At 40.6% G+C, this 27,344-nt stretch overlaps 1 protein-coding gene across 10 annotated transcripts in view; it reads right to left on the bottom strand.

Annotated features, from left to right (window-relative positions):
- The window catches only part of tbc1d22a (TBC1 domain family, member 22a), a 444,201-nt gene that overhangs the window by 77,701 nt on the left and 339,156 nt on the right, over positions 1-27,344 (bottom strand). For all 10 annotated transcript variants that reach the window (XM_038811404.1, XM_038811403.1, XM_038811406.1 and 7 more), the window contains one exon: positions 13,517-13,612. In XM_038811404.1, coding sequence (XP_038667332.1) covers positions 13,517-13,612 — 96 coding nt within the window. The remainder of the gene's footprint in view (positions 1-13,516; positions 13,613-27,344) is intronic.

Raw genomic sequence — 27,344 nt, 5'->3', positions numbered from 1 at the left:
TATTCTGGGACCACTGATAGTTTGGCATCAGGGTGGGCTTGTAATAACTTCTGGTTGGCTAAGGCATTGAAATGAACACAAGTCAGCGGCTGCAGTGCATGGAACCAGAATGAAGGATTCGGAGGCTTCCCATGGTGACATGAACCGCAGCCAATTGGCAGGAACCTAAGCATTTGCAGAGGAGGAAAGATCTGAAAAATCCAACACAGTAACTGATGCTACAATCTAAAGCCCGAAAATGTCAATCATACTCCAGACACCCAAATAGACCTCTCCAAAATAATACTTTGCAGGAGTTTGCAATTCCATATCAATAAATCTAAAGTTTAAGAAATATGTTCAATTTTAGATTTCATGAAAGAACAAGATTTTGTATTTCCGCAATTCCTTTTTAAAAAAAAATGTATTTTATTACAAACATGTATCAAAACAGGTTACAGCAAATAAACATCCCAGGAAACAAACTTCCCAACAATCAAATATACAGTCTGTACAGATTTTTCCCCTTTTCACCCCCCCCCCCCCCCCCCTTTTCTGCAATTTCTTTTGCAACATCAGAACACAAGTATTGTGCAGGCTACAAATTACTTTTGAAATGGTGTCACTGATTCCTGGATAAGTCAACAGCCAATGTGCACACAGCCAGATCTCTGAAATACCTATTAGCAATTATTCAGTTTTCCTGGGTTTTTCTAATGGCTTGCATACTGGGAGAAATTCTGATCCTTTCTGCAAATACCTCCATGGGATCTTTTACATCCATCGGGACAACCATACAGAGCTTATATTTAACATCTCAACCAGACAGTGCTGCACTAAAGTATCAACTAGGTCAGTGTTTTATCAAACTTTCTTTCCGGTGGCCCGCTTTTTCAAAATGGCCGACTCTCGGGACCCACACCACGTTCACAATACATTCTCCAGAGTTAATTATTAAATTGTCACATTCATTGTTGGCACTTCTGTATTATTAAATATTAAAAATTGTAAATAAAAATATATTTTCCATTTTTTGTTGTTATTTGAAGATCTAAATAACTTGTCAGAAAATTCTCTGCACAGTTCAGTGTCCGAGACTTTTAATCACAGATTCCTGTTGCTTGAAGGGGCAATGAGGGAACTCTTGGAAACACGTATGGATTTTGGGTTGATGGGGAAAGAATACGGCTCACCGTAGATACAAAGTCAGTCTCATGGAGAGAGCGACTGATCTCAAAAAGTGAGCGGAGATTGGCTCCCCACATTAAATATACATCAAACCCCTTATGCGCACACAGCTCAACTTTAAACATAGATCTGATTGACAAGGTTGAGCCGAACAGAAATTGAACAGACATCAACAAGATTAACCTTAGCATAAATTCAACCAACTCTGCCAAAGTTAACAGCAATAGAAATTCAAGGTTTATTGACAATGGTAGCAGTGGCAGACATTAAACATGCATCCGATTCAGAACGTTAACCTTGAAGTTGGTCTATTTGTGTGATCATTGACTCCATGCTTCCTATGAGCTATACTTGAACAGATGCATTTCCGCCTGACTGGGATGGATGGAGTTCCCAAATCCATACCCGTTGCCCCACAGTAGGGTTCAGAATGGGGCAAACATAAATCAACTTTGTAACAATGGACCAATTGAAAAGTGGGAGATCCCCACAGGATAAACTAGGATTATCTGCTAAATCCTGTATATGGGAGGACTCTGGCTAGGAGTTGCTAACTGGGGTACTTGTAGAAACATATTCCAGTAAGCAGTCATTTGGTTTTGGGTGGGAGATGCAAGCCTGGGGGAAAAAAAAGAGCGCAAAGCACTGCTGGCAACTAACTCTGTGCAGAAGGAGTATCTTCAGGAAAGAAATTGAAAGATAATTGACTTTTTTTTCTTTTAAATTCTTCAGTCGTAGGTGCAGGTGCCGACTAACCTGGCACATCAGCTGCTGCAGAAACGGAAGTGGCTGCTGGAGGCTGCGTCAGTGGCGGTGACTGTAACAGTGATCCAGGGAGGCATGAAAGTCTATGGCTCCAGCCTCTACATCAGCCTCATGTGGGCATACGCTGTACTGCAGTGAGAATTTACCCAGGGAGAAAATGGGAAAAAAGGTCAGGCGATCTTTGGGGATCATTTTTGGCAACCTTTTGGTGACCCATTTCACGTCATCCCACAACCCACCCACAGGTCACAACCCCCTCTTTGAAAATCAGCACACTAGGTTCTATGGAAGGGTTCTGCAGTGCGCAACATTCTAACTCAGAAGAAAGTGCTACCACTGAGCCAAGCTGACATTTTAAAAATTTATATATGTTACTTCATTGCAAATTTTCATCTGGGTGAAAACTTCAGGTGGTGACTCAAACCAATTTCATTAAATATTTGAAATAGTATTAATGCATGCATCCTGGATCAATAACTTCGAAAGGAACTGAACAAAATGATTGCCGAGTCATCTGTGTTTATCCGTTCCTCGTTTGTATTCACCGATCATTCAAATCTCAATTCATTCACAATCAGTCAATTCTTTCTTGATTTAGCAACAAAGTCCTCATTTAAACTGATGCCACCTTCACAGAATTGCAATGCCGAAGGTGCAAACCTTCAGTTGCAAAATGTTTGAAAGGCAGCATGATGGAATGAATGGATGGGCATTGCAACTTTTAATTATACAGTGTTACAATCTCCCAACAGACCACTAAGAGATTAATTTCCCAGTGACCAATGGAAATTACCAAAGGAAAAGATTGCACAAATTAAGATTTTTACTGTAACAAATTAAAATTAATAAAAATCATACATAACAGGCAAATAACACACCAAACTAAAGAAAATACACGTCTGCATTTCCAGCAGATGCGTAGCATTACAAGAACAAGTCCAAGGTTACTCCTAGCTCTCTAACAGACTCGCTTTTCCCTGCCTCAGTAGAAAACTCCTCGTGTCCTTTGAACGTCATTCTACTCATCCAGGGTCTTCCAGAACAGACTATGAACAGCAAGGCTCACCTTGGCTACTTTGTGTTCCTTAAATTTCCAAAAATCCCATTGGTTCTGTCCTTTTCTTTTGAAAAAAAAAGCGTTCCATAGCTATAGCTTCTTTCTCTATCTCTCGCGCTCTCTTTGTTTTCAAAAAAATACCTGTTTGTTTATTAAGAGTTACTCTATCAAATTCTAAAAACTGTCACTTGATTTTAAAGTTTCTCCACTACGGCTACCAGATCACGTGGGCCAGTCTCAGAGGAGAGGTGTTCTGATAACCTCACTATTTTCCTTTTCAGAATGTTCTGTTTTGACTTAAGCTGCAGGAGATGTTTTAAAACATAACCATTTTGTAAAATTGGGCCATTGTAACAACCGATATAGCAGTACCTTTTTGAAACAACCTGTTAAAAAATTCTTCATTCTACTCATTTGTCGCCAATGTCAGGGGATAATGTAGCATAGTGGTTATATCACTGCACTAGCAATTCAGAGGCCCAGCTAATGCTCTGAGGACATGGGTCCAAAACTTAAAATGGGAGCTGCTGGAATTTAAATTCAATCAATTATATCCAGAACAAAAGTTAGTCTGAGTAATGGCGGCCATGAAACTACCAACCACTGCAGTAAACACCAGTCTGGTTCACACATGCCCTACACATGCCCTTCAGGGAAGGAAACTTGCCATCCTTACCTGATCTGGACATGTGACTCCAGACTCACAGCAATGTGGTTGATTCTTAATTGCCTTCTGAAATGGCCGAGCAATTAGTTCAAGTGCAATTAGGAATGGGAAACAAACTGCTGGCCCTACCAGCGATGCCATTAAAGGATATTTTAAAATTAGATAATGTACACGATTCCATAATCATTTTGGTTTTTCCAATAAAACTAATTCACCTTTTGAGAACAAAATACTTGGGTTTAAATTAAGAGAAACCATGCTTAGAAGAATCTGAATTGCAATGATCCGCTGTTGACCCAGTGACACTCAGTTACACACTGAATCTTCAAACTAGATTTTGTATTTTATCTGGAAGCCTAAACCAAAGTGATATTCATAACAGGGCATGGCTAAATCAACAACTTCAGTGTCGTACAGGTGTTACAAGATTAGAAAGGGATTGCAGACGTAATAAAATCAAATCTAAATGAGTTTTCATATATTTTAAAGATATTGGGCTGGTTTCCCCACTGTTGGGATTCTCCGTTACACCGGCAGCCCTTGGATTTCCCGACGGCGTGGGACTGCCCACAATGGGAAACCCCATTGGCCGGCTGGCAAGACGGAGAATCCCAGGGATGGAGAATCCCGCCCACTATTTTCTATTTTAGCAATGAAGTGCCAGCCTTAAAATTATCATACCTATGTTCAGAGGATTATGTATAAAATCAGTGACAACATCTCCAAATATTTTAACAGATCAAGAACTGGTAAAATATGGACAGTAAAAAATATTCAAATATGTTTCATAAAATAATACATTTCATAACAGGGCTACTGATGGATATGAAACTGTAAGTGTCAGCAAAGAAACAACACATTTCATTTCCACAGTGTTCATATGCAAAGAGATGCCTCCATACTTCGCAGGGGAGTGATTAGGTATGGAACTGAACAGAAGGGCAAATGGGAAGGGCCAAGCCTGGGCAAAAAAAAACATATTTGAAGAGAGTTGCCTTTGGAATAATTTTGAAACCAATCAGGGAATTAACAGCAAATATGGTGATAAAAGAGAATTGCTGAGGAAGGGAAGTTTCAGCTGGTAGATGTTCAACAATTTATAGTGCAGTTATCAGTTGGAGAGTGATGAACGAAACGTAGACCATTGTCAAAGAAATGGAGAAAGTGAAGATCAAGGACTAAGCCCCTTTCCCCGGGAGTGAGTGAGTGTCAAGGGGAAATTGGATACATGCAGGCAAGTACGTGATGCAGTAGTGAGGTTGACGTCATGTTGGAAGTGAGATAAGGATGCGGATCTGCAAATTAATTTGCTTGAGGTATGGCGAGCCCTTAAAGCTTGTAGAAGATGGAGCTGTAAGGCTCTGTGTGGCTAAAGATGCAAGGTTTGGCATTCTGGATGAATTACAGCTTGTGTTTGGGGGAAGCAGGCAAAGACCGTCTTTGACAAATCGAGTTTGATAAAGCTGTGGATTACAGTTTTGGAAAAGGGAATGGAAAGTGAAGGCCAGAGTGCACAATAGATCAGAAGTGGTGATAAACAGTCTTGGTAATGAATTTGTTAGAATGGAAAAGCTGAGCCAAGAGTTTAACAACTGCCAGGGCTTTCAGCTCAGCCCTCAGCCTGATGCAGCAACTGGGAAAATTCAAGGGTCAAGGTCAGAAACAAGTAGGTGTTTGTAGCTTTGGTTTTGTTGACATTTAGCTGAGCAAGTTACAACTTATCCAAGTACTAATGCCAAATAAGAGACAGCAACATTGTCTTGGGAGGCAGCAGTGCTGAATCTGTGGTGTACAGGTATGTGGAATCAGACTCCATGAGGTAATTTTAAATCACTAGCACAGGCAGTGAGTGCGTGTTTAAAGTAAAGACAAAATTGGAACCTGTCCCCACTTATTAGATAAATGCCTTCCCAGAACTGCTCGAGGGCCAGAGGGGACACGATTGTGCCCTCTCCGTTCCACAACCCCCAACCCAAACAGTACTGAGACCAGCCAAAAGGGTCATTATAAGTTCAGGTCTGCTTGCTACTTGTTTCTGTAGGAACTCTTCAGCCTCTTACTACAGGAGTTGACTCATTACTCTACTACACGCGCATATCCCAAGAGAACACCAGAACCCTTTTGAGACATGAACCAGCTATTTGTGTCTTTCTATAAATGTACTTCTTCACTCATTTGGAAGGCAGATCAAACCAACAGTTGGTGAGACAAGGCTATATATAAACCATTAAATTGTTACAATACACTGGAAGCGAACTTGCAGAGCAACAATTATGATCCGGCTCAGTTAGTTCAACTGGCACAATTTGTATTTGCATAATAATACAAAATGAATTAAGTAAGGCCACATTATAGCAACTGCAACTTAAACTAACTTTTAACTTCTGCACTGCAGTTTTCTTCCAACCTTTTTGCCGGGTGGAACAGCTGAACATATCTACTTCAGAAGCCTCCCTGGAACCAGCAGGTCCCCCAACACAATGGGTTTAAGGATTTTACCAATTATCAGACAAGCTAACAAATTGTTTATAGCTTATGAAGAAACAACATGAAATTCTATCATCTCACAGGCCTTCCTCATTTAACATGCATGAATACCTTCCACGATAAAACAGTCAAAAATCCCAATATATATGTCAGGGCAAAAGTTATAAGCCCAGGTATACCAGAGCAAAGATGGTGCAGCATCTGTTGGAAATGATACAAATATCTATAGTATGATAGCAATGGAACCATGTGAATAATAGTGGCACATAAGTGATCAACAAGGTGGAATGGTTATAAATAAATAATAATAAATAGGAGGAGGAGTAGGCATTTGAGCCTGTTCTGCTTTTCATGATCTTCTTTTCCATCTTCCCACATCCCTTGATTCTCTTAAGGCCTGGCAGTTCATGAGGGTAATAGAAACACTTTCGGGATGCCTTCAAAGCATGGGAATCCTTGCCTTCAGACCAACCAAGATTCATTTGGGAAGGTACTGAATGCATCATAAGACTTCATCGGGAGTATATAGAGGAGACGTTAAGGCACTGGAGAGAGAGCACAACGTTATCCGTCCAACGCTTCAAACACTACCTACTCTGTATGTGGTAGAGACTGCAGATCGTGTATTGGATTTATCAGCCACCTCAGAACACAGCAAACTGGAGTAGAATATGTCACCCTCAATCCTGAGGGACTGCCACCGAAGAATTACAAAAATCTATCGATCTTCTTGAATGTAACCCAGTGATCATCTACAGCCTTTTAGGGTAGAGAATTCCAATAATAGACAACCGTTTCAGTGAAGAAATTTTTCTTTGTCTCAGTTATAAAAGGCTGAATCTGAGACTGGAACCGGTAATACTAGATTCCACAGCTGGGGTAACATTTGCCCACTACCTACCCTGTATGGACCTTTAACAATTTAATGTTTCAATGAACGCCTCTTATTCTTCTAAATTCCAGGAAGTAAGAGCCTAATCTAGTCAATGTCTACTCACAAGAAAATCCCCAAGATTCATCTAGCAAAGCTCTGCTGCACTCCAACAAAGAGAATCATGTCCCTCCAGAGAGACAAGACAATAACTAGGCTCATTACTCCAGGTGTGCTGTCACCTTGGTTCTATACATTTGCAATTCTTACACTCCAATCCCTTTGTAATAAAAGCAAACATACCATGGGCGGGATTCTCCGCCCCGCCACATTTCTGCCCTGACCAGCCGGTGGTATGCTCCGTTACACTGGCCAGTCAATGACAATGGGCAGCCCCACGCCTGTCGGGAAACCCCATTGGCAGCATAACGGAGAATCACGCCGGCGGAGAATCCCGGCTCATATGTTTTCCAAAATGCTCGCTTTACTTTCATGTCAACTTTGTGATTCACATACCAACATTTTACCAACAATTCTCAATCTTTCATTATTTTCAGATGAAAGTGAATAATTTCACATGTCTCCACATTATCCCATCTGCCATGTTCTTTTTCCCTTCTCCTGTATCCCTCTGATGTCTTTTTGCACTCTCCTCACCTTTGACTTTCTCATCTAACATGGATTCAGCAGAAACTTGGATGCATGATATTAGGCCATGAAGACAAAAAAAAAACATTTCATTGGAATAGCATGATTATTTGAAACATTTTACTGTCAATTAAGTACCTGTTTTTGAACTGTTGTCAAGGATCTAATGTAACAAAAGCTGCAGCCAATTTGAGCAGAGCAAAGCCCTGCAAAAAACATTTTTAATGATGTCAGATGACTGGAAACATTGGTCAGGACCCAAGAAAACTGCCTACTTTAAATACTGCCATGCATCTTATTTATCTACACAAGAGAGCAGGTTTAGTTTAATTTCTTATGTGAAAGGCAACACTCCAATAACGTAGCACTCCTTTAATGCTACATTAAGTGACCGCCTAAATTATGGTCTGAAGTCTCTAGAATGGAATTTGACGTGAAGAAGAAAAGTCAAGAATGATCATGGAGAGTACGGCACAGATGTCACTGAAGAGTCAATTATAAAATTGTATATTTTAATTAATGTGGATGGCATGGGTCTTGTTTTGTTTCATAATGTAAGGTGTGAGTTATTCGCACTAAGTTATGGGGTGGCACGGTGGCACACTAGTTAGCATTGCTGCTTCACAGCGCCAGGGACCCGGGTTCAATTCCGGCCTTGGGTGACTGTCTATGTGGACTTTGTACGCTCTCCCGGTGTCTGTGTTGTGTTTCCTCTGGGCACTCTGGTTTCCTCCCACAAGTCCAAAGATGTGCAGGTTAGGTGACAGGTATAGGGCAGAGTGGATTGGTGCACACTGGATGGGCTGAATGGCCTTCTTCTGCTCTGTAGAGATTCTGTAACTCCAAGACTGCTTTTAGCTGCTGTAGGAATTTACTGAGTCAACCAATTGGTGACATCAATAACACATTCTGCATTGCACTGATCAAAAGCTGTTTTACACCCCAACTTGCACGTTCGTTCTTGCACTATGCACAAACCATGCTTTTATCTGTGCACATCAAGTGTTGTTTTTTCTTATTGTTGCAAAACTAACAAATTTGTCAACAAATTCGCAGGGTACTTTACAGTTAGATTACAAAATTATTTTGTTGCTCCCCAGTTGTTAGCTTTCTTTTGTTGGCTCTCGCCTTCAACTTCCATTTAGATAGAAGACAAACATCCAATATCATATTAAAATGTGAATTAGGAGCGGGAGTGGACCATTCAGTCCCTGAAGCCTGGCCTTCCATTCAAAAAGATAACGGCTGCTTTGACTGTGACCCAGCTCCAGTTTCCTGCCCGAGACAGCTTATCCTTTTATAACTGGTTAACTTCCTTATTTTAATGCTGGTGCTCGTCAAGGTTGAGTATTTGTGAACTAAAAATGTTTGGATCAGGTGTTGAACAAACACTGAGATATGAAAAGTATTGAATATGTGGCAAAATTCCTTCTATTCTGCCCGATGTGTCTCAAACTTAATCTCAGAACAGCATCTCCCATTTCATTCACCCACACAAGAATTGTTGGAGATTTGACAATGAGAAACTAGTTTGGGGCATTGAAATATGTTTGGCTTCCAATCCATTATATTCTATGCCAGATTGCGGAGATTTTCTTAATCCCTGCATCAACCAGGGAAGCAAATTTATTATTCAATTTCTGAGGAAGTGATGAATGGCTTTCCTTTTTGTGACAAGTGGGTACTCTCCAATTATCTATAAAGTATATCATTTAAAGCTTCAACCTACACGCTTAGAAGTTCAAGTTGACACCACAAAATGCAATTAATCTGAAATATTCATACTGAAGCCCTATTCCTGCTGAACGAACAAAGGAATTAATAATTTTGGATGTAAACTAGCCCCTATTAATTCTAAGCAACAATTATCTTTCATACAAGCAGCATTTTGAAACAAAGTAGTTTTCAAGCCAGCTTTATTTTGATGCCCTCTGGATTTAAAACAAAATGCAAGTTAGTGCAACTTTAAGAACTAGTTAAGATCTCTCTCCAAGTTTTTAAAATCACAGGGCAAATTTTAAAAACACTTGCAGAATCTACTTCCACTAGATCTCTTTATAAACATTATATAGCATTTTGGAGATGTACAAGTTATATTCAATACGAGCCAGTATCTACCACAACATTGGGTTGGAAAATTGTACCATTTCAGAACCTATTTAAGATTTAATAGAAATATTGTGCAGGGAGCTGTGAGCACGGGAAAGAGAGAACCTGTATTTGAAGGAGCCACTCCTTAGATTCTGTCTCTCCCATACTCCCTGTTCCTTCAAACACAGATTCTGTCTTTCCCATGCTCACAGCTCCAGCTCCTCCAATCACAGTTCTCTCCCTCCCATGCTTGCTGCTCCTTCAGAGATGGAATCTATGATTGGAATAGGGAGTCTGGAGAGGACGTAATGATATCCATTTGAAATATTAGTTATTCCTATGAGCGATAGAATCAGAGAGTTGTTTACATTTTTATTTGAGGCCATCACAAAGCATGCCGCATTGTCATGGAGATGTGCTGGGGGTGAGAAAGGTCCTTTTGTTTAGGTTATCTGGGTGCTTGCTCAGAAAGCAGGCAGTTGAAGTTTTGATTTGGTGTAGGTTGCATCTCACTAGGTTGATAAGAGTCAACATGAGATGATTGTCAGTTAGCTGCCACCATCAGAGAAAATAATAATCTCATTGTTCAGTGCATGAAATGGAGGTATGGCTCAACCTCAGTTTGGATTTCATGAGCAAAAAGATTTGCCTAATTTGCAGCTGGAGGAGTAATCTACAATGGTCCTAAAATAGCTGGAACATTGAGTAGAATTAAAATGAATTCTTGAGGGCTGTAGCATATCTTTGAATTGATCTCTGACTAAATGAGTGAACCGTCAAGATAATTTTGATGTACAAGGGAACTCTTTGGGCAAGTGAAAAGTAAAACTGACTTTAAAACATAGCTTTAATATGAGGATAATACTGCTTACTTGGTTTGATTCTTTGGTTTAGCTGGTTTAGCTCACAAGGCTAAATCGCTTGCTTTTAAAGCAGACCAAGCAGGCCAGCAGCACGGTTCGATTCCCGTACCAGCCTCCCCGGACAGGCGCCGGAATGTGGCGACTAGGGGCTTTTCACAGTAACTTCATTGAAGCCTACTCGTGACAATAAGCGATTTTCATTTTCAAACAAATGTTATTGTATAAAATGATGAAATCTTGTGCCATAGTTTTCTGTAAGAGGGTCATAACAACTGCATCACCTAAAACAGTAAGTAACCCTAGAGAAAATCAAGCTAGGTAGTATTTTCTTTAAAGAGCCCATGAAGATAAAACTGATTCCTTAAATGATAGTACTGAGGTTTTCTTTCGCAGTACCTGTCAAGAATAAGCCTCTTCTTCACATGTAAACACATCTAGAGTCATTATTACAAAGTTTTCTGTTCCATTTTATTATCAATAACAAGCCTGCCATATGTTCAGAACCGAATAAATTATACAAGTGCTACCTCGGATAGGTTTAGACTTTTTACTGTTAGGAAGTTGGAATGAAATGAAAAGTGAAGAATTGTAAAAAAAAATAAAAACATTTTTAAATAGGCATATAGTTGCACTGAGGACTTGGGAGATGCAGGTTAGACTAGTAGCAGGGTGAAACTGATACTTTGTTAAGCAAAGTGGAATCTAGCAGTCTAGTGGTCTAGATCATAGCCGTGCCCAGTTTCAAAACAGTTTTTTTCCTTTCTCTCTCACAGAATCAAGCTGGTGTGCAGAGCAGAAAGCATAAGAAACTGCCTGTGTTAGACCCCAGAAATATTACTCTAAACTATAAGAAGAGTTCCCAAAATAAAATTACTGTGTGGTAACGATGTGCTGTTTTGGGCTCAATAGTGTTAAACGTCTGGCATGCTGTTTTGGGGAAGGTGCATTCTCAGAGTTTAGCAACATAGATATATTGAGATTGGGGGAGTGATTCAAGTATACTGTCTGAGTGACTATGAATGCAGTTATTATAAATGTAGTTCTTTACTGTTCCCTTTCTTGTTGTGTTTCAAAGTTTAATAAACGCTTTGTTATTTGAATATTTACAACGTCCGGTCCATTTCCTCACTGGGTTGCATCTCTTTTCCCACATTTGTTCCAAATCACAAAAATAAATTGTTAGGAACTGGGGTTCCAAGTTTCCCTTCTGGGATTTGGCATGCATTTTCAATGATCAGCAGGGCTCATAATTTTACAAAGAATACTTCTGCTGGAACTCATTTATTCAGTATTCATTTAAATTTCAGTCTTATAAGAAAACCAAATTATGGTCAGAAAATCCCACATCTTCCATGGCATGGCTAGAAGCAAACTTTGCATTTATATTGTTATGACACGCCGAGCTAGTGCACGTTCAATTCCAGCCCCACTTAACCTGGAATCGCAACACAGGTGAAATTAGATTTTATTTGAAATACCCAAGGTCCTTGGTTGAGCCCAAATAATTACAGCCACCATATTTGTAACTTTAAAACACAAGTAACCTTTATTATGTGCAGTATTAACATTGAATGGACAGAAAATATAACTGACTGTCCACTATACACCTTTCCAAACCCCATCTAACTCGCCCAACTCTCGATACATACATACATACATGCACACAGGCAAACAACAGACGGGAAAGGGTGATGGAAAGGGAAAGAAAATATTCATGCAAATACAAGGATAAGGATAAGAGTCTGGCTTCTCCGTTCTAAAATAGAAAACCTGGGAACACAGTGTCCTGGCAAGCAGACTGTTTCAACTTTGAAGCTTATGCTTTAAAGCACATCCTTATTATGGGTACATGGACTAAAATAATAAAAAGAAAAATGGAAACAAAGGCAATAAACAGGAAGGACTCTTACAATGTACCTATTTCTTTCTTCAGGAAACCTGCCAATTCAGGTCTATCACTTATATGGTTCATACAAAGCACAGTGATTTTTATACAGCGAGGGCCTGGAGAGGAGGAGGGTGCAGCAGGAGTTTGATGGTTATTGCAGGATTCTTGTGTAGAAATGGTAGTTTTTGTTTCTTTAAATTGCTATTCTGACATGAGTCATATACTGACAACTGAAATTCCAGATATGATTGTGAGACCATCAGTTCTGTCTCTATAAAAAATTGTATCTTTTTTATCAGCCGATTATTGGTAACGTAAATGCAATATCAGTGTTCGATAACCAAAAATGCCAATTAGGACAGTCTGAGCTTTGAGAAAGAGTCATCCAGACTCGAAACATTAGCTCTCTCCTTCTCTCTCCAATGATGCTGTCACACCTGCTGAGATTGTCCAGTATTTCCTGTTTCTGCTGAGGGCAATCTGATGGTTCATCTTATCAAGACCATGTCTATATTTTAAACTTGATTATAGGATGACAAGAATACTGGCGAAGTCATGTTTATTGTCCAATCCAACAGTGGAAAAAGGATATTAAATATAAATAGCGTGTGGACAAAAACCACTGGTACAAGTGCCCTTCTCGGAAAGACATCATGGATTTTATTGATTATCCAGTGGTGTTCAGGTTAGCTTTCACAGAATTTATTGAATCCACCATTCTACCAAATTAGATGCGAAAATGTAATTTTTTAAAAATACAACCTTCATCATGTAAAATATCAATTCCTTCAAAGGAACAAAATGAAAAGCATTGTATTTTATGCCTGTGCACATTTTGGCATCTGCTATCACAATAGTAACTACATCACAACGACAATTCTCAATGACAACCAAAAACTTGAGTTTTCATTCCTGTGAACAACTAGTGTATTGCATATATCAAAATCTCTACCATAAGCCATCTCAATCAGTTCAACAGTTTGTTAAATGTATGAGAAAAGCAAATTCTTACCTGAAAGTCTTTTTCTTCCAATATTTCTTTCCTCCATTTGACAAGGAAGGCAGCACAAACATACAGGTGGAAATGTGAGAATCCGTCCGGTTCAGACTGCAAAACAAATATATTTGTTTTCCCTCATTAAAAGCGATTTGCTTTACCCTTTCCCTATTTTTTCCTCTCTGCTCTTACTGGATTTCATACCGACATTAAAAAAAAGTCACATGTTTAAAAGCCTTTTCTTTATATCTTGGAATCACAGAATTGTTACGGCACAGGAGGTCGTCATTTGGCCCATCTCGTCTGCACCGGCTCTCCAAACGAGCATCATGACTTAGTGCCGTTTCCCTGCCTTTTCCCCGCACCCCTGTACATGAGCACTTGAATAGAAACAATCTAATGCTCTCTTGAATGCCTCGATAGACCCGATCGTCACCACACTTCCAGACAGTGCATTCCAGCATGTTCTCACCCAGTTTTTTTGTATCTAATCTTAAAAAAGTGGATGAGATGCTGAGGGTTGCCAGTACTTTTTGGTTTTATTTGAAGAAAAACAGCACAAAAATGCTTAATGAATTGACCACTTCCTTGATATTTTCTTATCTGTTCATTGCTTTTGTGGCTATCTGCTATCCTGGCGCTGCGGTTTCAGGATGGTATATTTGGCCATGTTGAACGCTAGGTACATGTTCGAAATAGCAAAGATGTCAAGAGGACAGTGACCCAGGGCCAGGATGGAACCCGGGTCCTCGGCGCTGCGACTTGAGTCATAATCTTGACTTGCTACTGATTTTGTTTTCATGATTTTAAGACTGTGTTGATATGAATAAGCAGATTATCACATAAGGCCTGCAAAAAGGTGGTAGAATTTTCCAGAATTTGTTCAAAGTTACATCCAAGCTCAATTTATTCCACTGTCAGCCAAGGAGGTATTGCCAATTACCATGTTTCAGGCCAATCACCCTTGATCACGATGAAAGGCTATCAACCTGAAATATTAACTTTGTTTCTCTCTCTGCTCATGCCTCTAGACCTGCTGAGCATTTGCAAAATTTTGTTTTTATTTCAAATTTCCGACATGCACAGAATTTTGCTTTGGCACACAAATGTTTGCCATCTTTTAAAATACGTTTTTAAACATTTACTTTAAATAATTCTACGAAGTGCATTTTGTTGACTTTTTTTCTGTTTCATCCCCCTGCTTACAGCTAAGCTTACTCAATGGTCTGATAAATATAGGTTTGGTTACCAACTAAAGATTTATTGAAAATTTATTAAAGCACTTGATATTATTGCTTCCAGAAACAGAACTGTAAGCACTTAATTTGTTTGATAATTAAATAATGAGTTCATGCCCTCCTGATTTGCCATTACCAATTGGCTTCAATTTGTACAACTCTCAATACATGAATATTAACAACAGCAATAGGAATTAAACATATTAGTGATTGGCAACTTTTAAAATTCTTTTGTGGGATGTGAGCATTGCTGGCCAACATCTGTTGCCAACCCTAATTGCCCATAAGGTGGCGATGGTGAGCCACCTTCTTGAACTGTGGCGTAAGTAAACCCACAGTGCTATTTAAAAGGGAGCTCCAAGATTCTGATCCAGCGATAGTGACGGAATGGTGATATTGTTCCAAATCAAAAACTGTGTGGCACGAGGAGAGGAACGTTCAGGTGATGGCGCCCCCATGTATCTGCTGCTCTTTTTTTTCTAGGTGGTAGAGGTCATGGGTTCAAAAGGTGCTGTCAAAGCAGCCTGAATGAGTTGCGACAGTGCATCTTGTATATGGTACACATTTCTGCCATTGTGCATCAATGGTGGATGGACTGAATGTTTAAGTTGGTGGATGGACTGACAATCAAGCAGGTTTCTTTTTCCTGGATCGTGTAGTTTCCCTGAATGTTGTTGGAGCCGCACTCATCCATGAAGAGTATTCCATAATGCTCCTGACTTGTACCTTATGATGGACAAGCTTTGGAGTGTCAGGAGGTGAGTTACTTGCCACAGAATTCCCAGCCCCTTACCTGCTCTTGTAGCCACAATATTTATATTGCTGGTCCAGTTCAGTTTCTGGGCAACCCCCAAGATATTGAATGGTAATGCCATTGAATGTCATGGGGAGATGGTCATTGCTACCCAAGCCTTGCGTTGTCTGGTTCTGGCTGCTTATGGACATGCACTGCTTAAGTACCTGAGGAGTTGCAAATGGTACTAATACTAGCATTAAATACTGAACTAGCAGTTTTCGCACATATGTGCTTGCTTCAAAATTCCTGGCATCTAAGAACTACAGTTTCTCAACTTCTCTGGAAGTGAACCAACATGTTAAAGTAAACGCAGAACTTATTCTGTGCTTCACCTTAAAATTCCAGCGAACGTCTTTAACTGTGACACCTGGTTCCAGCGGGGCACTCCAGTTGCTCCGTCTGGACTGGTAAAGACTTAATTACTTGCAAAGACTCGCATTCAAGCATCATCTTATATCATTGACTTTGTCTATATATATATATATATATTTCTGGAACCCAGCTCTGCATTCACCTGAGGAAGGAGCTGCTCTCCGAAAGCTAGTGATTCAAAACAAACCTGTTGGATTTTAACCTGCTATTGTAAGACTTCTTACTGTGCTCACCCCAGTCCAACGGTAAGACTTCTTACTATGGGATAAAATGTAAAGGTTAAGAGTTCAGGTACATTAACGGCCATAACCAAAACCTACATCATAGCTCGAATACTGTAGCTATTTTTGCCTCAGGAATGCATGGAGCTGGTACTTATTACCAGCATTTTGTGTTTTCCCTTGAAATTTCTAGTTGTCTGGTTATCGGAATAGGAATTTAATTCTGAGTAGTCATAAATGGGACTTGTTCTGAAACATTTCATTGTCACAGCAATAAAACAATTCTTTTAAGTTTAAAAAAAAATCTATTTCATTTTATATATTATTCTGCTATTTAAAAATCTGTCCAACTAAAAAAGCTGGTGTGTGTATCAATGGTTATCTCAGCAGACAAAACAAAGTATTGGCAGGACTGTTTTAAATGAAAATCATCAGGAAATTATGCATAGAGTGACGGAAAGTACAGCGGCTGGCGGAGATACCGCTTCTGATTCACTACGACACTCACTGCAGCATATTCTAATTAGGAATACAAGGAAATAAGAAGTTATCAATGGCGAGATATTTGCATTAGGCTGCAACGTTTGCAGCGTACATCACAGACCTCTGTTTCAGGAACGTGTGACCACAAAGTTAAAAACAAAGATTTTTTAAACAGTTCACATTTAAACTATCAATATCAAGCAAAACTACAATTATACATCTGAAGAGGTACAAGATGAGTCCAACATTTAAAAAAATTAAGTGACTTTTAAAATATATTAAGTCACAGGATTCGATATAAAGCGCAAGTCTAACAAGGTATTTGAGGTTTTAAAATCTGATTCAGAGTTGGGGAATTACAGTTTGTGGAATACAATAAACCATCCCTGCTATATTACCTTGTGTAATATATGGTACTCATTTTCTTCTTTCCAAAATGATCCTGTACTAGATGTTCATTAACAATCGAAGTCTCCAATTAAACCAAATTGGTTATTGAGTAATGTTAACAAATAAACTGTGAGTTTGTTCTCTCTTCAACAACTAAACTAGAGATTAATTTAACAAGATTAAATATATATGAACAACACCTGCACTCTGAGCTCTCTCTCTCTACCTCTGGTTACTATTCACTCCAAATACAAAGAGGCGGGAACTTGGCTTGAGTCTGTCTTTTATACCCATCTCTAATGCTGCCATCTAGTGATTACCTAGCTGTTACTTCTATATATTAACCCTTTATATACATACGGATATGCAGATCACTGTAATAACTACTTACAATTTCAAATAAGGTCGGATACAGAAATGCACGAAAACAATTGCTCGAGTCCCACTTGTAACCATTAAGAATTAAATTTGATGATGTGACTGAGATTTTTTTCTAAATACCTCAAATGCAGAAAAGCATTTCAAATGATTGTGTTCCACAACTTTGTTCAGTAAGGCAAAAAACTGTCCAACCCTATCTCTTCTCATTAAAGTCCATACAGCTCATTTTACGATAGGAATAAATGCATCCTAATTCATCATATTGCAGTTAAAATCTAAGAGATGGAACACAGGCAAAAATACATTGATGTACTTCAGTTTGAAACACAATGATACACTATGCAGCATTAATAAAAAATGCCAATGCCCTCCACAGCATTGAATCCTTAATTGCACTACTGCATCTAAGCAGAAGAGACGGACTGAGAACGTGTACTTTCTACTAGAGAGGGGGAGAATTGAAGGAAAAATTCATGGAAAAATAAATTTCCAGAAAACTTTCATTACCTTCAACGTGACCAGCTCAGTTCAAGGCTCGTTACAATATCAGCTGCCACAATTGGTGGCAATAAAGAACAGGAAGGGAATAACTTCAAAAAAATGAGCTTGCATCTTCATTAATCAAAAAGAGGCAAAAACAGTTAATCTCAACTAATTATGATCAGAAGCTGTGACTTTGTATTATTTTACAATGACTATTATAATGACTGAAAATCTTCAGCTCACCATAGTGTGCATTTACGTCAGACAGTTTATCCCCAGCCTGAAACACTTGAGAACTCATGCTGTCAGAGAACAGATGGCATTCAAAGCTTCCACTAAATGAGTGATTGAACATGAAAAATCGTCTTATAACTAAAGCAGCAATTAGAACACAGAGGGGCAAACAACAAAAAGGCAGTAGGCTTTCATGCATTTTTAAACACCAACCTCTGTGGTGTGTGGGGTATGTATGCGTGCAGGGTATGTGCACGTGCAGGGTATATGCACGCGTGGGATATGCGCCGCGCAGGGTATGCGCGCACGTGGGGTATGCGTGCGTGCAGGGGGGTATGTGCGCGTGCGGGGTTTGCCTGCGTGCGGATGGTGTGCGGGGGTATGTCTGCTGCAGATGGTGTGCGGGGTATGTCTGCTGCAGATGGTGTGCGGGGTATGTCTGCTGCAGATGGTGTGCGGGGTATGTCTGCTGCAGATGGTGTCCGGGGGTATGTCTGCGTGCGGATGGTGTGCGGGGGTATGTCTGCTGCAGATGGTGTGCGGGGTATGTCTGCTGCAGATGGTGTGCGGGGTATGTCTGCGTGCGGATGGTGTGCGGGGTATGTCTGCTGCAGATGGTGTGCGGGGTATGTCTGCTGCAGATGGTGTGCGTGGGTATGTCTGCTGCAGATGGTGTGCGGGGGTATGTCTGCTGCAGATGGTGTGCGGGGTATGTCTGCTGCAGATGGTGTGCGGGGGTATGTCTGCTGCGGATGGTGTGCGGGGGTATGTCTGCTGCGGATGGTGTGCGGGGTATGTCTGCTGCGGATGGTGTGCGGGGGTATGTCTGCTGCGGATGGTGTGCGGGGGTATGTCTGCTGCAGATGCTGTGCGGGGTATGTCTGCTGCAGATGGTGTGCGGGGGTATGTCTGCTGCAGATGCTGTGCGGGGTATGTCTGCTGCGGATGGTGTGCGGGGGTATGTCTGCGTGCGGATGGTGTGCGGGGGTATGTCTGCTGCAGATGGTGTGCGGGGGTATGTCTGCTGCAGATGGTGTGCGGGGGTATGTCTGCTGCAGATGCTGTGCGGGGTATGTCTGCTGCGGATGGTGTGCGGGGGTATGTCTGCTGCGGATGGTGTGCGGGGGTATGTCTGCGTGCGGATGGTGTCCGGGGGTATGTCTGCGTGCGGATGGTGTGCGGGGGTATGTCTGCTGCAGATGGTGTGCGGGGGTATGTCTGCTGCAGATGGTGTCCGGGGGTATGTCTGCGTGCGGATGGTGTGCGGGGGTATGCCTGCGTGCGGGGGTATGCCTGCGTGCAGATGGTGTGCGGGGGTATGTCTGCGTGCAGATGGTTTGCAGGGTATGTCTGCTGCGGATGGTGTGCGGGGGTATGCCTGCGTGCGCGGCTATGGGGGTGCGCGTGGCTATGGGGGTGCGCGCGGCTATGGGGGTGCGCGCGGCTATGGGGGTGCGCGCGGCTATGGGGGTGCGCGCGGCTATGGGGGTGCGTGCGGCTATGGGGGTGCGTGCGGCTATGGGGGTGCGTGCGGCTATGGGGGTGCGTGCGGCTATGGGGGTGCGGGCATGCGTGCGTGCGTTTGTGATGCAGGAGGGTCTGGCACAGGATATTTCACTTAGTACCACAAAAGTCAGTCATACATCAATTCCTCTTTTGGAGAGGTAAGCATATCCAATACAACAGGGCACAGGTGAGTCATTCCAAATTCCCAAAATATTTGAAATCACCAAATCAGCCTGGCAAGATCATATATTGAATAATTGTTGTATCTGAAAACACCCAAGATCTGCGTAGGATTGTTATGGACCTTACTAAGGACTTTGACAGGGAGTCAACCTGGTGCATAGCACCAAGTGCTGATGGTCTAAAACAGGGGTGGGCAAACTACGTCCCGCGGGCCGCATGGTCTTTATGCGGCGCACCAAGATCAAGTCATAAAAATAAAAAAAATAATTTAATTTTTTTTTTTCATTTTTTTTAAAAATTAAGGTTAATGGGAGGGGCCTGTTGGGTTACTGGTATAGGGTGGATACGTTGACTTGAGCAGGGTGATCATTGCTCGACACAACATGTGTTTCATGTGAAGTTTCTACTTTAAAATATTAATTAATAAAAATTAATTGCTTTTTTTTCTTTAAACTGAGTTACTTTGTTTTTCAAATAAATGTGTTTCATGTAAAGTTTCTACTTTAAAATATTAATTAATAAAAATTAATTGCTTTTTTTTTCTTTAAAAACCTTTTATTTTGGCTATTTTAAATATTAATTACTTTACTTAATATACTATGCGGCCCTTTAAAATTGTGAATTTCTGAATGTGGTCCTTGCACAGAAAATGGTGTAAAAGGTTGGTCAAAATCCTGAACCTACTGCATGATGCCACTGTTGGACATGTGATGCCTGTGGCAAGATGTCCGATGCAATTGTGGTGAAGCAAGGGTGCACTGTGGTTCCCCAACTCTTCGATTTTTTTTTTGCTACAATGCTTAAGGACAACATCAGTTTACCAGTGGGCAGCAAGATTAGGTTATATTTAGGGAAGTTCTTCAATCTGTTCAGACTGTTTGCACCCACCAAGTCAGGGAGCTTCTATAAGCAGATTACTGTGCTCTATAAACCCACAACAAGGAAGACATCCAGATATGGCAAACAGATTTGAGTGCTGCCAAAAACGTTTGACTCGAAACCAGTGAGCACAAGACTAAGGTACCAAAACTGACCATTGATGACTCTAGTCTCAAGATTGTAGAAAAAAAAAATCTCAGACCTGTCATAATATGCACATCAGTATATAAAGCAGCACGGTTCGATTCCCGTAACAGCCTCCCCGAACAGGCGCCGGAATGTGGCGACTAGGGGCTTTTCACAGTAACTTCATTTGAAGCCTACTCGTGACAATAAGCGATTTTCATTTCATGCTGCAGACACACACTGACTGACACACTGTAAGACCAATCAACACACACTGACTGACACTGTAAGACCAATCAACACACACAACACAGCAGCCAATCACCAGGTAGAGCACACTCACTATGAAGCCAGAGGGCACTAGTTTTCCCGCTCATTTGGGATGCAGCCTCTGAGAAGGACAGAGCTCACAGCTTGTAGCACAGATCTTTACCATGTGCTGATAGTATAGACTGGTTAGGATAGGCATAGGTCTTCAGTTTAATCTAACATAGTGTCGACGCACAGTGAAAGTATGTTCAACAGTTCCTAGCTTCATAAAATAGTGTTGTACTATTTCAAGTGTTGGTAGCCTGTATGTGTTACTGCTAAGGTAAACACAGTCTCCACAGATCCAGAGTACCCAACACATCAAGACCTTGTTCGTATGCTCTCTCAGGATGCCACTATTGATGAAGATATCTGCGCCTGCAAGAAAGCCAGCCCTGCCCTCGGCTGACTCCATGATCGCAAAGAGCCATGGCATTAAGTTAAAGAATAAAATCAAACTTTTCCAGGCCACTAGTCCATACCATACTGCCATATGGTGTATAATCCTGGGTTTGCCACATTAAAGTGCCACATTAAAGCTCTGGAACGTTTTCACCAGAGATGCTTGACGTCATGAGACTGTGGTGACAGGGCAAAAACACAAAAAAAGCTGACTCGGTTCAACAGCAGGGAATCCACCCACTGGAAAATTCAACTTGGATGGGAAGGCAATGTTTTCCACATGGATGATTACAGAAACCATAAGCAGATCCTCTATGGAGAACTGTCTGAGGGCAAACATCATCAAAATGATCAGTGCAATAATAAGTGGATACTCTTTAAAAAAAAAAGTTTACAATCTTCTGCATTGCATTCCACCTCTCTTGAAACAATTGCAGCTGGCCAGACAATGTGGAGATAAGCACTAACACTTGGTTTAGCATGTTTCAATGACCGTTGGAGCCAAACTCACAACATCTGACATGCCCAGAAAGTCTGAAGGCAGATACAACTAAAGAAGTTTCCCCTCAAGGACAGCACGGTAGCACAGTAGTTAGCACTGTGGCTTCACAGTGTCAGGGTTCCAGGTTCTATTCTCAGCTGGGTCACTGTCTGTGGGGAGTCTGCACGTTCTCCCTGTGTCTGCGTGGGTTTCCTCCGGGTGCTCTGGTTTCCGCCCACTAATCCCGGAAGATATGCTGTTAGGTAATTTGGACATTCTGAATTGTCCCTCTGTGTCCCCGAACAGGTGCCGGAATGTGGTGACTAGGGGCTTTTCACAGTAACTTAATTGCAATGTTTATGTAAGTCTACTTGTGACAATAAAGATTATTATTGTTGTAACAACAACAATATGAACTGTCAGTTCTGTGGCCACCTGAGCTAATCCCACATTAGACTCTTTAGGTATGAGAGGAGCCACAGAAGGTGATTAAATAATTTACAGCTAAGACATACCCATGGGGGTGTCACAGCGCAGCTGCTGGACATTCTTCTGGAGGAGGGTGGACAGTCCAAGGTCATGGTCCTCATTGGCACCAATGACTTAGGTAAAAAGGGGGATGAGGTTCTGTAATTAGAATTTAGGGAGCTAGGCAGGAAATTAGCAAGCGGATGTAGTAATCTCTACTCCCAGTGCCAAATTAGTGTTTGTTGATCAAAATAATGTGACAGTTCTCTCAACCAGCCTTTAATTACAGATGTAATTCCAACTGCTGTCTTTTAAAGACAAGTGCAAGCATTATAAGTCATTCTAATTACTCAAGATGAAAAATACATATGACTAAACATGCACTGACAAATAAACGTCAGAATTTGCACAGCCAGTGACAGATCTGTAGTTTGCTTAACAGCAATAAGAGAAATAAAGAATTCACAGTCGTAACAAGTAGTTGTCAGGGGTTCAAATAATATTTGAAATGCCTGGTGACTCAACCTTCTTCCTGCTCATAACTTCTGGATATCCACTATTAAGCCTGCTAAATATAACTTTACTGTTAAAGTGGGTTTACATATCATTACATTTCCCCCACACGTTTAATGGTGGTCAAATTGATAACACTTTTGATGACAAAGCTAACCTTTTAGCTGACGTTTCTGTGACTTGGACTTTGATAACCCTGCTCTATTTCAAATGTTCTCTGCTCACCATTAACATTACTGACCTCTTCATACCTTATAATTTCAGGTGCAGCTCCTACATGTTCTTGCTTGCTAAAACTTGGATTCCTCTTTCAAGCCAAAATTCTATTTCTCCATTAACTGCTCTTAAATCTCCAAAAAGTGCAAGCACAAATTCAAGGAGGCTATTTTACCATAAATGTCACTTTTGGGAAGGGTGACCCACTCGGCAATCTATCTCCCTCTCACCAAGTTCTCTCTCCATTTTACCCATTCTTCAATTTGTTAACATCACTCTAACTATGTTCCTGTTACTTGCTATGTTTAAGCTCAAAACACATTGCCCTTCATCTCCAATGTGTTCAGAACTAGGGCTATTTTCTCAGAATTTCTGAAACAAACATGGTACTAATCCTTTCTTTCCCATTTGCAAGAATCCTTCCTGTTCATTTTGTTTGTTCCCATTTATTTTAATTCATTATTTTGGTCTGGAGACCCAGAATCAGGATGCGCCTTTCAGCAAAAGACTCAAAATGAAGCAGCCTGCTTGTCAAGACACTGTGTACCAAGGTTGTGCATTTTGGAGGGAAGAAGCCAGACTCCTTGTGGATATTAAGCACCAGGTTTCAAGGGAGTCGGTTTGATTGGTTAACAGGCAACTGGTGGATTGGCCAGGGTCAGACTTCTGCCTGACAACGGTCAGTGATTGGTCCATACATGGTGCTGTCTGAGAGAGCATGGCAGACGTGTTCAAAACTTGAAAGTGAAATGAACTCTCTCTCCTGTTTGAAGTGAGAGAACTGCTCAATTGTTCTGAAAGCAGTGAGTGCCTGGCACATTCTTTGCTGTAATCCTGAAATGAAGCTGAGTGCAGAGAAAGCAGTCAACTGTAACAGAGAAAACCATCTCACACCTAGAAGGAAGTACCACCAAAACAAAAGCCTGAACTTCAGAAAGACATTGACTGGAACTTATCCCAGTGCATTAAAGATCCTTAGTTTTTACTTTGATTAATATTTTCTTTCCCTTGTGTGTGTGTGTGCACATATATGCTGCAAGTTAGGATGGGGGGGGGGGGGGGGGGGGAGCTTGGGAAAGGGGCTGTAGATAGTTACATTTTCTGTCTACTTAGTTATAAAACTACATAATTACTTGTGTTTTACAGTTACAAACCTCATAACTGAGTGTAGTTTATGGGATTCAAGGACCTCGGGTATTTTAAATAAAATCTAATTTCACCTTTGTTGCAACTCCAGGTCAAGTGGGGCTGGAATAGAGCGCGCACTAGCCCAGGGTGCCGTGACACATTCCCGTAATCTTCCCACTTTTAAAATTCAAACTTAGTATCGCTTAATCAATACTTTCCGATTTGTCTCGTGCCCATGCCATCCTCGTCAATCTTTCCTGAGCTCCCACCTTTTCCTGACCGTCTACATTGCTTCACCTTCCTCTTGAATGGCATAAAACCCAAAACATTTCTCCCTCTCTTTAGCCCTGAATAAAACTCATATGAAGCATTAACTCAGTTTTTCTCTCAACAGATGCTGCCAGACCTGCTGAGTTTTTCCAGCATTGTCTGTTGTTGCTTCTTCTGGTTTATCTCCTGTTGGTGCAGGAAACTGTTCCAAAAGTCATGGTTCCAAATTAGCTGGTGTCTGACCAGGATATTTGTGGCAAAAGATGCTGATGTTGCTGACTTTTGTCACAGCTACACTTTATTTCAAATACACTGATCTTTAGAAATTATTTACAAAATATCTGTGAAACACACTGGGTGGGATTATCCATTGGCGGGATGCTTCGTTTTGCCGGCAGCCTGGGGAGGGTTCCCTGAAGGCGTGAGGCTGCCCCACAATGGGAAACCTCTTTGACCAGTCGGCGTAACGTAGCATCCTGCCGGCGGGGTGAAGCAGAAATGTGGTGCAGCCCGCCCACTATTTTTTGCTGTTGAATGTCACACGACGCATGAAATGCGGAAATATTACAAAAGAAGTAGAAGAGCACATTATCCTTCAAACTTAGCTGCACACCTCACTGTGTTCAATGAAAGCATTTGGAGTTAAGATTTTAAAGCCTCTAGTGGTGCAGTTCTTCAATGGTAAAAATAAAGAACTTTTCAATTTGTGGAAAAATTTGTTGAGATTTTAAGTAGGAATTACAGTAGAACTGTCAATGTGAGCTTTATTTTATGCCCCCGTTAATGCTTAAAAGGTGAAGGATAATCAGCACGTCTTACTTCTTGGTTTGCTGTCATTGAGAATTTTGTCAATATGATTGGCTACGTCTGCTTGACGGTGTCACTGTTGCTGGATTTTGGAGATTCCCCATAGGATGGCACCAGAAGCAAATTTATTTCAGCAATGGTGAAATCGACAACTCAGAGATCACTAAACCTTGAACACTGAAATATTCTGACTCATTTAAAGTGATTCCTCATTTCCCTGGGTTGATATAACTTGTTATAAAGTATCTGTTGAATGAAATACAGCGCCAAACCATGTTGCAGCTAGGATTACATGCAATTACTTCCAACATAACTCAAATTTATAACTCATTTGAGACAGGAATACTCGATCATCCATCCACCCAACCAGTTTAGAAGCTGTGCATATCTGCTGGAAGTCAATAATGAACAGCAGAAGAACAAGCAGTGGCGGACTGGGTCTAAAAATATTGGTTGCCAGGAGACAAAGGGGGCCCACCCACAACTACAACGCTATCATTTAATTTTCATAACGAACAAATAAAATTTTCAAAAAATACATATGAAAAAAGGTACAATTAAAATGTGTTTGGAAAAAATGTGTATTTCTTAGTAATTACAGTGGACATGTGCTGTACATATTACTGGCAGTAGATACCAAATGTAAATACAGAATGTTATAATTGAATTTTTATTTATTGTTTTTAATTTTAAGTAATTGGTTGATATTTTTAAATAGTTTACTGCACAATTTACACATTAACAGATAGTTCAAAAGCACAATAGAGCATTGCATGCAGTCCACTATATTAAGAGCAATTGTTTGTGTTCGCTAGACGATTGTGCGAATCTGCCAATAATTGCTTCTGCATCCAATTCATCTAACAATTCCTTTTCAATGGATATCAACATGTATGATTCCAAATTCTCCTCAGACAGCGAATTTCTTAACCTTGTCTTTATGATCTTTAGCTTTGAAAATGTCCTCTCACATTGGACTTGAGTAACTGATACAGTGTGCAGATGACTTTATAAAGTTCATAAAGGTTATCATATGCCTTGTCATGAAGTCTGTTGGATGCCAGAATTTTTACTACACATGATGGGCAAGTGCTGCAAATTTTACAATTGTTGCAACTGGAATCCATATTCTCACCATCATTAAGCAATAGCTTTAATACATCAAAGTTTGAAGCAAAAGAAAACAATTCCAATATTACTTGATCTTTGCTGATTTGTGGAAACAGCTTAATAATACCTTCCAATGCTTCATCTTCAAGGCCCTTCTCTGCAATAGTTTTAAACTTCACTGGGTCCAAGCAGGACAAATCATTATACAATTGTTTGTGTTGTACAAAGCGTGATTCTAGTGACTGGACAATGCGATCCATTATTAGGTTAAACACATTTACTCGAAAATCAGCTAGAGAATCTGAGGAATTTCTTTCATCATCAATAAGCTCATCTGCCATTCTTTTCTTCTTCCTCTGCCTCTTAACTTAATCCATATTCATCTGTGAAATCCTGTCATTACATTTATTTACAAATTCCAAAGCCTTGCTGTGAACGTTATCAAATGCGCTTGTCTGTTCCTTCAACTTTGTTGTAGCTGAATCTACCAAACTCCATGCAGTAAACATATCTAAACCACTTGTCTGTAGATAACTTGATAACGGGGTTGTAGTTTCAAATATATACAAGTAAGTAAATGCTGTCAATATGGTTTCAAACTTTAGAAGACTTTGAAGTAAAACATTTGCTTCATGTTTTGTTTTTGCATCAAACTTTTCTGAATCTTGTAGCATTGATAAGCATGTCAATAGATTTACGAAAGTACTGGCAGCGGCATCATCAAAACGTCCAAATATAGTTGTTGCTGCATTGGATTTTCCTGACCATCTGGTTTCACCAATTAGCTTTAATCTTTTCATTTTTTCTTGTCCTAGATGTTTTCCAACGACTTCTATCCATACAGCCA

This window comes from Scyliorhinus canicula, chromosome 11 (assembly GCF_902713615.1).
Source record: "Scyliorhinus canicula chromosome 11, sScyCan1.1, whole genome shotgun sequence".
NCBI classification, from domain to species: domain Eukaryota; kingdom Metazoa; phylum Chordata; class Chondrichthyes; order Carcharhiniformes; family Scyliorhinidae; genus Scyliorhinus; species Scyliorhinus canicula.
This window is presented reverse-complemented; position numbering and strand designations above follow the sequence as displayed.